Consider the following 13,731-nt stretch of genomic DNA (forward strand, 5'->3'; position numbering starts at 1 on the left):
CTGTGCCGGGCCCCAGGAGGGGCAGACAGGTGAACTCCCCTCAGACCACCCAAGACAGAGGCACCTTCACCAGAGGCAAGCGGCGTGGGCTGAGCAGGGCCCCTGGGGGCCCTGACTTGGCTGGGAGCTCATCCGTCTCCCGACTCTCAGCAGCAAAGAAGCAGGGGTGTGAGCTGCTGGCCTCAGCCTCCACCACGCAGGCGCCGTGCCCTAAGACCCACCATCAGAGCTCAAGCGCCATCTGGGGCAAAGGACGGGCTGGGGCTTTGGGGGGGACGGACTGAGTCCTGAGTGGGCCCCCCCCAACCACTGCCTTGAGGGAGGCCCCACCAGGCAGCCTTCGAGGACATACCTGAGGTTTGGCAACACCCGGCCAGACAGCCCCCAGGGCTGAGTCAGCAGGAAGAGATTCAGGACTTCCCAGGAAAAGCATCTGGGACTCCGAGGCGCCCCGGCCCCAGCCCACGCCCTCCCCAGGGCTGCCGGAAGGTGGGAGGTGCCACGTGCGCCGGGCGGTGCCCCTTGTTTTGTGGGACTGAACCGTGGGGGTTTGTGGAGGCTTAGAATCAGCAGTCTGGGCGTCTGAGGGTCGCGTGTCCTCAAGAGCAGGGTGTTACAAGGGCGACTGTGAGTGTTGATGCCCCACTGTGTGCAAATGCGCTAGGCGGCTGGCACCTCGCAGGACCCTGTTGCATAGGCTTTTGTCGGGCGCATCCGCCTGGGCGGCTGTGACGGTGCGACAATGACCAGAGAGGCTGTCCCATGCCGCGTGACCAGCAAATCCAGCCACGTGCACTTCGAGGGGGCAGACTGCAGGTGGGACTGTGATGAAGCATGACGGGGGAGCCGAATGAGTGACGGGAAGGTGGCTGGGTGGTGTGGGCGGGAGCGTCTGACAGGGGAGGACAGGGTCAGGGCTTGCCAGGACAGTGTGACCTCAGGACTGCTGGCGGGGACACCTGACCCCACGTGCCACATCTCCGGGGCTGCACGGCACCTGTGACCCGGGTAGGGCAGAAGATGCTCCCTGCACGTCTGTTGCTCCCCCGACCCCTGGGGTCGCCTCCCTCCTCCCTGCCTAGATCTCCCACCCCAGGCCCTGGGGTCTGGCTTCAGCTTCTGCCCCGGGAGGGGTCAGACCGCTGGACATAGGCATTCAGCTAGACTGTTCTTTCTCTGTTGGCCCTCTGCCTCTGTTTCCACCATTAAAATGCAAACATTCCCCTCCACCACCTGACTGAAGCCAGGTCTCCCCGCCAGGCTGGCTCCAGTCTTTGGGGTCTGCGACTGGGTCGTGTCCAACCCTGAGGGCTAATGAGGGAGACAGACAGGGCTAGGGAAGTTGGGGGTGGCTGCGCCAGGGCCACGAGGCCCTGACGGAGGAGCCAGCAACGTCCAGCCAGGACAGGAGGCCGCCCGAGGGGAGGGGGCTCCGGCCTGCCGGTTTGGACCCTGCAAGGGCTGCCATATGGGAGGGGGCAGACCCCAGTTCCATAAAAGAAACACTTCCGAACATGCTTTCCCACAACAGTTCTAGAAGAGTCTTTGTTATGAGAAATTCTATGATCTTTCCCTCCCCATGTCAGCACCTTCTGTGGCTCCCCACCAACCTCCAGAGACTCTCCAGCTCCTCACTCAGCAGTCAAGGCTTTGTTCACCTCCCCTGGGTATCTCCCATCTCCAGGCCCACTTGAGGTCTCCCTTCTCAGCCTTCACATGCATCTTTCCAGCTGCCTGGTATGCCCTTCCTGCCTTGCCCACCTGGAAAACTCCTATACATCCTTCAACACCCACTGCCTATGTCCCTTTCTCTGGGAAACATTACCCCTTCTCTCGGTCTAGGGTGTCCCCATTTCCTGTGTGACCCTGGGCAAGTCCCTTCAGTTATGAAATGAGAGGTATGTGTGTGAAAAATCACCCTTATGAAAAGTACATTTGGGGGCCCACGACAATAAATATATATTATAGTGTTGGTCGCTCGGTCATGTCTGACTCTTTGCAACCCCATGGACTGTAGCCTGCCAAGCCCCTCTGTCCACGGAATTCTCCAGGCAAGAATAAAAGGGCCCTAAGGTGAGTTAGGGCTGGGGGAGGGGGCAAAGAGGGCTTGTATCCAGTCAGTGCTCGATGCATGCTCATTTTCCTTTCTCTTCCTGGATTCTACCGGTTTGAGAGCCTCTTGTTCTAAGCACTGTTCCAAGATTTTTCTCCCACTCACAGTACTAGGAATTTTAAGAACCCCTGGTTCTAAAATTAACAGTCTAAAATGCCGTGGGAGGACCAAGGACCTCCTTGTGCCCTGAGCTGACCCCAGGGTGGCTGAGGCCGGGGTCTCTCGGGGGAGGCCTTATGCCCCCCCCATGCCCCAAGCTGACAGGGTGTGGTCTGGCAGCCCCAGTTTTAGGGGGAGAGCGATGGATTTAGCAGGAGGCAGATGGCAAACGTTTCAGGAGGGAAGGGGCGGGACTCCTGGCTCAGAACTAGAATGGGGTCACTTTGCAGTGTCAAGAAGCCCAGAGCTGTCAGCTAAGAGCCACGGTTTCCTTCTCTTGGAGCCTCAGTTTCCTCATCTGAATACTGGAGCTGAGTGCTGTCCTCTTGAAAGGCTGTCAGCACGCGCGAGGAGGCTCTCGGGCTACAGCCACTGCCAAGCCTTCTCTCGGGCCCGACACTTGGCCAGCAAGTCTCCCGGCCTGCTTCCCTCCAGGAGCCCCTGCTCACGCCTGGCCCAGCCACTGCAGCTGGGGAGGGAGTTTCAGGATGACACCCAGCCACCCCTGTCCTAGGGAAGTGGGGGTCAGCAGCCTGCTCCAAATTCAGCTGCCCCAGGCCTGGCATCGGCTGCGGCCCCAACACTTTCTCAATAAAAGGTATTTGGCAGCAGAGCCGGACACCTCATCACACTCGGTCTGAAAGCCAGCTTCTCCTGCAGCTGCAGGGGGAGCGCCCTCCACTCCCGCTGCTTCACAGGACCCCGACACTGCCTGGGGTGGGAATCTACCCCTCTGAGCCCCCTGCCAGCAGACGGTGTAGACTGGATAAGGAAGTCCAGGTGCACGCACATGCCCCTGGCTTCCAGGGGCCTCCCAGCATCTCCCCTCTCTCGTTCATCACAGCCAACCCAAGGGAGGCTAGGGTGCCGGCACCAGGGCTCCAAACCCTCCGCTGGTCTCCAAGCAGAGCCCCAGGGCCCACCCGCAGAGACTGGGGCCATAGCCCGGGTTTGCTGGATTTTTCCAGATCCTCCAAGCCCCCGAGTCTGCCCACTGGGCAGAGGAAGGAGTTCCCCTGAAAGATCTGGCCTGAGCAAAGGTGTGCGGGAGGGCTGGGGAGGTTGGGGGTCGGCGCACGGAGAGTTCAGCAGATGGACAAGAGCCGGCCGGCCATGGGCGCCGAGTGCTGACTTCACAGTGTGTAGGGCTCTGTGTGTGAGCCTCTCTCCTCCCCAGGGCCAGGCCCTCTCTGGGCCCCTATTGTTAGCACAGACCTGACACCTCTTAATGCTGTAAAGGCAAATCGTTAAGGGAGACTGGAGCGGCGGGGTGGACAGGTGGGCAGGGGGCTGTTAGAAGGGGAAGTGGGTGAGAGGGTGTGGATGCAGAAGGCCTCAGCGTGCCCTGGAATAAGGGAACACTCTGCACTCAAACTCAGCCAGGCACCTTCCGGGCCCTGAGAAATGCCACATCCCTGCTTTCTGGTGGCTGACATCTCCAGGCAAAGGGAGTCTTAGGCATGTTCTGAGGGGGCTGTTGGGCCATCCAGGGCGCCAGGATTCACTCCAGAGCCCAGGCAGCTCTTCACCTCTCCTTTTGGGACCTCGGTTTCTCTGTCTGGAAAGTGGGGGTGTGGTCAGAATAGCGCCTGCCCCATGGGGTGTCAGGACGACTTGCCCGCCAAGCGCACAGCGTGCAAGGGACGGTTCGGTGCCTTCTGCGCGTCCAGACTGAGAGGCTTGGTGAGGGCAGAGGGCTCGGGACCATGGCCTTGGGCACCGCAGTCACCCTGTGGTCAAGGTGTGGCCAGGCCTCAGCTGGGTGGGACCCAGGGCGGGGCAGCTGTGGCCCCGGCCGCGGAAGTCCAGGGCGGCCTCAATTCCTGCCTCCTGGTACAAGCGGCCCTGGCCAGGGTTCCTCCCTGCCCACTGTAGCCCCCGGGCACGTGGCCAGGTGGGAGCCGCTGACCACAGCCAGGCAAGGAGGAGAATGCCAGGGCAGCAGCTGCTACTGTGCTCAGCGGTCAGGGCTGCACGGGCTCGGGTGGCTCATGGGTCAGCTCCGCTCACACGTGTCACAGACACACTTCTGTGGGCATCAGTTGGGGCCCGCATGCCGGCCTGAGGAGTGTCCGGGACCTCATGCAGGTCTGCAAGCTGTTCTCACACTCATGTCCGCATGTGCTTCGGGCCTGTTTCTGCCTGCCCAGGTGCCTCTGGATCTAGCGGTCCCAACCCCCATTCTTCCCTCCCCAAGACTGACACCACGAGGAGGAAATGAAGCATCTTTAATTGAATCCCTGCCTCAACCCCCTAGAGAATCTCCAAGCACCAAACATGTGAGAACTGGGCCCCCCAGCCCCAGAGCCAAGAAGCCTCTTCCCCAGACCCTCAATGCGCCACCTCCAGACCCCTCCCCACTCACACCTGTGGACAGTCTTGCAGGCTTTGTTCCAATAAATAACCCCAAGAACAAAGCTCAGGGTAGGGGACCCAACAGAGCATCCAGCTCAGCACGGAAATCTGAAGATGCGGATTGTCTGAATACACATGAAATCAGAGCTGGTATGCAAGCTGGGAATGATCCCCTTTGGGCCCCAGTAGGTCACCATGCCCCCACGGTCACCCCACAACACTGGCTCCCACAATCAGGACAAACTAACTCCATTTCACATCACACAGTAACAATTACCTGCTGGGATTCTCCACCATCAGACCTGACTCTGAATCCTGGGCAGGGGAGGGGGGCCCAGAAACCTTCAGAGACAGCGAGCCTCTGGAGAAGGGGGCTTGGCTTCCCAAAGACAGGGGGATCGGGAGCAGGGCAGAGGGACGAGGCTGGGGGCCAGGTCACTGCTGGGCCCTGCCTCGGCGGGTGCGGAGTGGACTCGAGGCTCGGGCCTGTACGCGCGCCACCTCGCCCATCTCCCTGCGGATGTCCCCAAGAGCCGCCGATGGGGACTCCAGCAGCCTCTGGAAGAGGCTGGGCCGGCCCGCAGTTGGCTCCCGGCACTGGAAGGTGACGGCTGTGCCCGCGTCAGCCTTCATCTCCCTGGAGAAGCCGTCGGAGGAGCCGTCGAAGCAGCGGCCAATGGCGATCTCCTTGGCCAGCCTTGGGCTCTGGTCGGTGACCGTGTAGACACCATAGTTGTGACCCAGAGGGTCCAGCGGGGCCAGCATGGAGAAGGAAGCCAGGTCATCAGCGGGCGCGGGTGGGGGGTGCCGTGTCAGGTAATCCTGCAGGAGCCCGTTGACCGCCACACGCCGGCAGCTGCCTTGCGGCATGATGGTCACCAGCGTCCTGTCCACCTGACGCTGGTCAAACAGCATCCCGCTGCACTTGAATTCCACACAGGCGGCAGAGGAGCTAGGGCTCTGGGGGTCCCGGACACTCCGGGAATCCCGCAGCCCGTAGAGCTGGCCCTGGGTCCGGGGATGGCTGCCTCCCAAATTGTGGGAGCGGACCATGTACTCCTGGGGTCCTTGGATCTTCACCTTGAGGAAGCAGGCCCGGAACTCCTGCGGGTTGGGCCACCAGGCCAGGAGATCTCCGGTCCAGGAGGCTGGCGCACCCTCGCGGAAGGGGACCACGTTGTACTCGTATTTGTCCGCCTCCACACGAGCGAAGCGGAAGTGACTGGCGGTCACCGGGGCCTCCTGGCACTCCCGCAGGCTGCGCCACGGGTACACGGGCCCGTTGGCCTCGGTGGGTTCGCCGGGCCTGGGCTTGGCGAGGTTGATGCGGAAGCCACTGCGCTTGAGGGCAGGGTCGTCATGGTCCGTGCGGCGGTAGGCCAGCCGGTCCAGGTAGGGCTGCGCCACGCCAACGGTGGCCGGGAGCGGGCGCGGCCGCGAGGGCGCGGGCTCCAGCTCCTCCCCGCCCAGGGTGGCCGTGACCACGGCGGTGTAGGCGTCGGGCTGGTCGGCGTCGCAGAAGGCGGGGAGGCAGGCGCCGTTCGGGCCGGTGACCGCGCTGTCGAAGCGGCCCCAGGCGCGAGGGTTGGCAGAGAAGCCGGGGGCGGGCTCCAGATTGACCAGCGTGACCACCACGCCCTCCACCTGCTCGCTGGGGGTGAACTTGTCGTTGGCATAGGCGCGCACCTTCACGAAGCAGCGGCGGCGCTCGGGCACGTCCAGGTTGAACAGACGGCGCTCGCGGATCTCCACGTTGCCCACCAGGAAGACCCGCTCCTCCCGGCGGGCCCGCTGGGACGCCGGTCTCTCGCGCTGGAAGCCGCTTTCTTCTTCCCACAGGCCCGTGTCAGGGTTCAGCGACCACAGCTTCAGGGCCTCCACGTGGCCCGGCATCCGGATCTGGTCAGCGGCCACGCGCACAGCCACCAGCCCCGTCTGCAGCTGCTCGGCGGAGCCGGCGGCCCGGAGGTCCACCGAGAACATGCCGTACGTGCGCAGCGGGGCCAGCTCCCCGTCCCCGTCCACGAACCGCAGGTCGCTGGGCGCGGCGGCTGCCGAAGTGAGATTTCGGGGGTCCACGAAGGTCACCTGGGCCTCCACAGCCCCCATGTAGGGTTGACCGTCAGCTCTGCGGAAGGCCCCGGGCGGGATGATCAGCTCTCCTAAGGGGGCCTCCTCTCCCATTTCCCCGAGGGATATGGTGTTGCTCTGGCGGGCGTCTAAAATGATGGGGGCTTTCTTTCGCATGGCCTTGACCTCATGGTACACGCCAGCACCTCGAGGGTCAAAAGGCAGGACCCTGACAGTGTCCACGAACTGGCCACTGGGGTCCACAAAGGTCATCACCAGCCGCTGAGTGGAAGGCGCCACCTCGAGGGTGAAGTCACCCTGGTAGGACGTGAAGCCAATGGGCTCCCGGCCCAGCAGGATGCGAGCAAAGCGCAAGGGCTCCCTAGAGTCAGCGGCCATCACGCGTCCCCGGATCAGCCCCCGAAGGGGCAGACATTTCTGACAGCCACACTCAGCCACGATCTTGACTGGGAGGGTGTAGCCAGAGCAGTGGATCTTCCTGCTCTCCAGGCGGCGCACGGAGCAGCAGCGGGAGCCTGCGTCCCCACACCGGGGCCTGGAGCCTGCAGGGCTGGGGCAGAGGGTGTCAGAGCAAAGGCCTACGTCCAGGTAGGTGGGCCCTCTGCCTGGCTGACCACAGTCATCTGGAAGCTTGATCAGGTGTTCTCGGGGCCGGGGGTCACAGGCTGGCTGGCCCGGGGCTGTGGAGCAAGGAAGCAGGCAGATCAGGGTAAATGGGAGAGCTCCAGGGAGGCCAAGGCTGGGGGCCTGGATTGGGGTCAGAGGCTCAACCCAGGGGCTCAGCGACTGAGCAAGGTCAGAGATCAGTCTGAAGTTGGGGTTCCATGTGAGGCTGAGTTTTAGCTGGAGTTGGGACTCAGTTTGGTGTCAGGGGTTGGGGGGAGGGTTACTGAAGATGCTCACCAAGTACGGTGAGTCGGGCAGTGCCCGATCGCACGGCCCCCGCGTCATTCCACGCTTTGCAGTGATAGGTGCCTGCCTGGTCTGGGCGGAGCCCATGCAGCTCCAGGTGGGCCCCATACCTGTGTGTCCGCCTGTCCAGCAGCGTCCCGTTGTGGAACCTGGGTGGGGGGGTGGGTGAACACCACCATGGGTGTCCTTGGCAGAGGGGAGGGGCTGCATCCACCCCCCCCACCCCTCCATGCAGCACAGGGAGGTTGCAGAGCAGCTTCCTCTGGGTCTCCGAGGCACCACGAATCACAGGATGCCCATTCCAAGCCCACAGCTGGGCGAGAGGCCCATGAGCACGAGGCAGGGCACTCACCAGGAGTATTTCTTGGGCATGGGGGTGCCTGAGGCTTTGCAGCAGAAGGTCACATTCTGGCCAGCCTCTCGAACTCGAGACTCGGGGTGCTTCACCAGGTAGGGCTTCTCTGGGGGCAAAAGCAGCAAAGGTCAGGGTCCAGCTTCTCCCAGTGATCCTTCCCAAGAGGCAGGTGCCATCCAGTCCCTTACTGTGATGCCCTGCTACACCTGGGTCTTTTCTGATGACTCTCGCCCCACTCTCTTTCACCTCACATCTGCTGGAGACTGTACCCTTAATGCAGAATCTATTTTTTTTTCCCTTTAGCCACGGACTTTATTGTTTGAATATTTGCAGCTATTATTCTATACACAAATTTTAATTTCTTATAGAACTCTGTATTCCTTATTGCTGGGTCACTTCACTCTCCATTTTATGGCACATTTCCATCAAGAAGTGTTTCCGTAGAGCGCAATCTGCCTGATTGTGGGTTGTTGCTATTGTTCAGTTGCTAAAGTGAAAGTTAGTTGCACATTCATGTCCAACCTTTTGCAGTCCCATGGACTATAGCCTGCCCGGCTCCGCGGTCCATGGAATTCTCCAGGCAGGAGTACTGGAGTGGGTTGCCATTTCCTTCTCCAGGGAATCTTCCCGACCCAAGGATCAAACCCGGGTCTCCTGCATTGCAGGCAGATTCTTTACCAACTGAGCCACTCGGGAGTTTAGTTGCTAAGTTGTGCCCAACTCTTTGCGATGCCATGGACTGCAGCCCACTAGGCTTCTATGTCTATGAGATTCCCAGCCAAGAATACTGGAGTGGGTTCTTAATGCCTAATCTTAATGCTTCCCTTTGCAACTCACGTCTCACCCCCACATCTTCTCCAAGGACTGTGACATCTTATTTCTTGCCCCATTGACCTTGCTGTGCATCATATCGTCCCAAGTGCTTGGTGTCACCCAGAGTTACCTCCCCAGGTCCTCGGCTCCTCATCCCTCTTGCCATGAGGCACTTACCCAACTTTTTAAGGACAACAGTGGCCACTGCTGACATGGAGCTGTTGGCCTGGGCCTGGGCCATGCCTGCTGAAAAGCCGTCCATTTGGGCACTGACGTTGGCTCGGCTGCTGGCACAGACTCCAGGCATCCGGAAGGTTCCATGGGCATCACTAGTGGCTATGGTGCCAGGCCAGTCTCTCAAGGAGACCCTGGCTCCTGGCAGTGGACGCCCAGATGGGGTGACCACCGAGCCCAGAAGAATGTGGTCGGGGCACCCACAGGTGTTGGGGCCACACCCTGGAGGGACACAGGGAGGCACAGAAGGCTCTTGACCCCTTCCTGGGGAGGGCTTTCCTCTCCATCAGTCCCTCAGCAAAGGCACCTAGGCACCCTGCCCACCTCGCTCCCCTCAGAGAGTCCTCAGCGTGGACCTGCTTGGAGCAGACCCTGGTGTAAAGGACATGGGGCTGAGTGGTCAGGGCTGGGGCAAGGGGGGGACCCGGGGTCCTGGTGTGAGGGAGATGCCCCAGGGAGGGGACAGGATAGTTGACTCTCACAGGCCAGAGAGGCTCCTTCTAGCATGAGAGGAAATGTTCAGGCCGGGGCTGGGGGCCCAGCAAGGGGCTGCGTCTTGGGCCCAGAACCTCTCCCTCCAGTCCCAATCCTGCGGTTTCTCCATAAAATGGAAAATTCCACTGGAAACTTCAGGGCAGAGGCATGGAGAACGCACAGCCAAGCAGGGTAGGGTGGGGACCCCACCACCCCATTGGCCACACTGCTCCCCCACCCTGCTGCGGGCTCTGCTGGGGCAGTCTCCAGACCGTGTTTGTGGAGCCCAGGCCTGATTGGAATTTCCAGTCGCCTCCTGGCTGGCCTGGTGTCCGGCCCTGGGAGGGCCTGGGCATCGTGTCTGCCAGGGTGTGAGCGCGTGTCCGCGTGGGCGTGGGGGGACGGGCGGGGCCTGCCAATGCCATGCAAGTGTGCACCCCGAGTGCATGAGCCAGCTTCTGCGTGTGTCCACGTCCACCGGGATATCCGCACACCCCAACATGCACACGGAGGAAGCGCCTCCACAGATCTGCCCATGACTGGACATGACCCCCGTGAAGTCCACCCGTCCAGATGTACACTTTTACCAGTGCTCCTCAGGGGCGCAGAAGGGAAGGAGAAGCCAGTCTCCACGTGGTCCAGGTTCCGCTCCTCCAGGCTCCGCCCCTACGTCCAGACTCCGCCTCCTCCCTCCAGGCACCTCCCCATCAGACTCCACCCTAATTAGCCCCTCTAGGTACTTCCCTCAACTGGCCCCGCTGCCATCACACCCAGGCCCCGCCTCTAGTCCTCCCATCTCCTCCAGGCCCCGCCCCTCCTACCTGGACACCGAGGCCTCACACACTTCTGCGCCTCCGAGGGACGCCCGGGACACGCATCCCCCGCGGGGCTTGAGCAGCGGCGGCGGCGCAAGCGACGGCCTGGCCCGCAGCTCCCCGAACAGGGACCCCAAGGGCCCCACGAACCCCACGTGGCCTCTGGGGAGAGGGCAGAGATGGGGGCGTCAGGTGGCCGCCCACCCCAGAAACCCAGAATCTGGTGACAGTGTGGGGCTGGAGAACGTTCGTGGCACGTGCATCTGAGTCAGAGAGAAGTCCTACCCTCTCCCCCCCAAGGCGAACCGGTCGAATGTGCCGTGGAGGTACAGTTGTCCACCCCCAGCACACCACCGCCCCACCCACCCCGCCCGCGACCTCTCTTTCCTCCCCTCCCAGCCCAGCTATTCTTTCTGCGTCTCACACGTGTCTGGGGCTCACAACACGCTTTCACAGGACGAAGCTGTTGTAGAGCAAATGAGGGCAGCAAGAGGGAGACGCGGTCCTGGGGGCCCCTTCCTGCCCCCGCTACCTGGGCCCCCGCCATTTCAGCCCATCCCTTCCAAAGCCCCCTCTGCTCCCCCGCTCCAGCCCTCTCCTGTGGCCTTGGTCCTAAAGGACCCCCCTCCTCCTAGCCACGCCCACATCCTCTCGGTCCTGCCCCCTCCCCAGGTCCGAACATTCAGGCCTCCTCCACCTCCCGCCGGTCCCTGCGGCCCCCTGAGCCCGCCCTCACCGAGCGGGCAGCGGAAGCGCACGTGGTAATTGGAGCATCTGCGGCCTCGGGGCTGCTCGCGGTTGAGGCACCAGAAACCGCGCGTGGGGTTCAGGTGTACGCGCTCGCCGACATCCGAAGGCAGCGCCCAGTCTGTGGTGCGCGCCTCCAGCGCCAGCGGCCTTGGGCACACGCGTGCCGGCCCGTAATAGAAGCGGATCGCGGCCAGGCTCTCGAAGTCACCGTCGCCGCCCGGGTGGTCGACGTTGAACCAGGACGTCCACTCGCTGGCCTCTGCGGGGACCACACGCGCTGGGACCCGGGCCGCCGCCGGTCGGGCCCCATCAATTCATGCGAAAACCCGGGCCTGCCCACCCCCATCTCGCGTTTAAGCCGGGTTGGTGCATGGGCCAGCCCAGCCTTCCCAGATCCAGAGCCCTCGAGCACAGAAGGAGCTGCAAAGGGATCAAGGGAGGTTGTTTTCCTCTTGCAGCCCCCCTAGTTCTGCTGCTCGGCTCAGTACCTGGGCTGGCCCAGGAGTGCAAGCTGAGCTCTTGCAACTGCGTCACCAACCCCCACCCTGAGAATTCAGAACCCTTGAGAGGTAAGGAGATGTAAGGGCAGCAGGAGGAGCCGCGCCTGAGACCAGCCCTTCTGCTGCCCTTCCCCAGGCCCCCATCAGTGCCAACTGGGATCTTGCTTGTGCTGTGCTTAGTCGCTCAGTCGTGCCCAACTCTTCACGACCACATGGACTGTAGCCCGCCAGATTCCTTTGTCCAGGGGATTCTCCAGGCAAGAACACTGGAGTGGGTTGCCATGCCCTCCTCCAAAGGATCTTCCCAACCCAGGGATGGAACCCAGGCCTCCTGTGTTGCAGGCAGATTCTTTACCGCCTGAGCCACCAGGGAAACCCGCTAAGGGACCTTGCTTACTAATGCCCACTGAACCCATCAGGCACCCTCAGTTTCGGGGAAGCCAGAGGTGGGAAGGGTCTGGCCTCTCACAGGTTAGCTTCTGTTTCCATCAGCCCCCCAGGGGATGCTCACTCCTTTCCTGATTCAAGAGCAAGTCAGATAGACGCTTCCTATCTGGGAAAGAGTACCAGAACTCTTGCTTCCTTGACTGAACTGAGCTGGTTGTCCCACCATGCCACTCCACCCGCCCCCTCCCCCCGGCCCCCCCTCCACCCTGGTTTGCTCCTGGACAAACAGCCTGGACTCTCCCTGCTCCTAAAACTGAAGACCTCTTAGGGCACCACTTCCAGGGGCCGCCACACCCAGGGATGCCTCCTGCATTCTTCACCCAGCTCTCATCCCCCTTCTCACATGACCCCACCAGCCAGAGCTCACACAGAGCCCACAGCAGAACCAGGACTCAGACCCAAACTGGCTCACCTTCCCAGTCCTCCAGGGCTGGCGAGGGCTGGCCAGGGCGCAACGATGAACCTTCAAGGCCCCACGCGGTCACCGTGGGCTCCTCGGCGTCCGGAGTACCTATCAAAGGGGTGAGGCGTGGCAGGGTGGGGGGAGACCTCTGTGAGCTCCTGGTATGTGAGGTGCTGCCATAGTCTCTTCCATTTCACAGAGGAGAAGCCACACTTCAACCTCAGTGGGCCCCGAGCACAGCAGCCTCCCCTTCTCCAGGAAGCCTCCCCTGACCTCCCCACCCCCAGGCTCTCACAGCCCATCCCCAGGCTCTCACAGCCCATCCCTCACTCAGACACAGCCCCTTAGGCTGGGGAAGTCTGTCCACTTCACTCCCCCAGACACAGTTCTCCCACTGTGTTCAATGGCCATGAATTCAGTTGGCTGTGCCTCTCTCTGCCCTTGTCTTGATCTGAATTTTCTTTCATCCCTTTGCTGGCTCCCTCAGTCTACCTTACATCCCTGCACTCGGGGCCCAGGCTGCCAAGGGGAAGTCCTTGGAATCTAGCCTGGCTTCTCTGGCCTTGAGGTGTCTGAGATAGCCAGGCTGGGCAGTGACAGACAAGTCCCTTCCCTCTTGGAGTCTCAGTCTCCCCATCTGAAAAATAGGCCCAGTGCCCGGCTCTACTGAGTGTTCCAGAGATGGGAGTTTCTCTTCTGAATGGTATGTGTGTGTGTGCAAGAGGAGAGGAGTTCGGTGAGAGGAGACAGTTCTGACCCCTTCATCCTGGGGACAAGACTGGATGATTCAGGGCCCAAACGCTGTGGCTGCGATGGATACCCTGCAGTCCCCTCTTGCCCCCAGGTGGTCCCGGAGGGAGCTCCATCTTGTGCTTGCCCCCTCACTCCACTCCCGAGGCGGGCAAGGCGGCTGCAGCGTGGGGAAGCGAGTGGGTCCCTTGCTTCTGTCTCCAGGCTCCGGCTGCTTGCCAGACGTTCGGGCGCCTGGAGGGGGGCTGGGCGGGGGTCTAGGGGCGCCTCACCTCGGGCCCCCGCCAGGTGTGCGGCGGCAACACAGAGGCAGAGCAGTGTCGGCAGTGACGCCATGGCCAGGTCCGAAGGTCGGAGGGAGGGTCCCAGCTCCGCTGCGCACTCGGGTCGGACTCCCGCGGGTCTGGCGGCCGCTGGGGCTGAGGATGGGGGAGGGACGCGGCCGCAGGCCACGCCCCATGCAGGCCACGCCCCGTCTGGGCAACTCCCGGGCCCGAGGTGACTTGGGTGACCACCCCTCTGGGGCGACCCCCTCGGTGCATCCGGCTGTACCTCCGCCC

At 62.2% G+C, this 13,731-nt stretch overlaps 1 protein-coding gene across 1 annotated transcript; it reads right to left on the bottom strand.

Moving 5' to 3' along the window:
* Window positions 1-4,503: 4,503 nt before the first annotated feature.
* On the bottom strand, window positions 4,504-13,507 carry CILP2 (cartilage intermediate layer protein 2). Its single transcript, XM_055566476.1, has 8 exons — window positions 13,444-13,507; window positions 12,431-12,529; window positions 11,058-11,330; window positions 10,328-10,483; window positions 8,976-9,254; window positions 7,983-8,091; window positions 7,622-7,779; window positions 4,504-7,398 (listed from the first exon to the last, which is right to left on the bottom strand). Exons 1-8 carry the CDS (start codon window positions 13,505-13,507, stop codon window positions 5,063-5,065), a joined length of 3,474 nt encoding a protein of 1,157 aa, XP_055422451.1. The 3' UTR covers window positions 4,504-5,062.
* Between the last annotated feature and the right edge of the window lie 224 nt (window positions 13,508-13,731).

Source organism: Bubalus kerabau, chromosome 1 (assembly GCF_029407905.1).
Source record: "Bubalus kerabau isolate K-KA32 ecotype Philippines breed swamp buffalo chromosome 1, PCC_UOA_SB_1v2, whole genome shotgun sequence".
NCBI lineage: Eukaryota > Metazoa > Chordata > Mammalia > Artiodactyla > Bovidae > Bubalus > Bubalus kerabau.

Bases quoted from the DNA above. Each gene is read 5' to 3' on its own strand.
- CILP2 (XM_055566476.1), bottom strand. From the start codon at position 13,507: ATGGCGTCACTGCCGACACTGCTCTGCCTCTGTGTTGCCGCCGCACAC. The intron at 10,484-11,057 runs GTGAGGGCGGGC...CCCTCTCCCCAG, and splicing joins GCGCTTCCGCTGCCCGCTCG to AGGCCACGTGGGGTTCGTGG. The intron at 7,399-7,621 runs GTGAGCATCTTC...CTTGCTCCACAG, and splicing joins TGCCCGACTCACCGTACTTG to CCCCGGGCCAGCCAGCCTGT.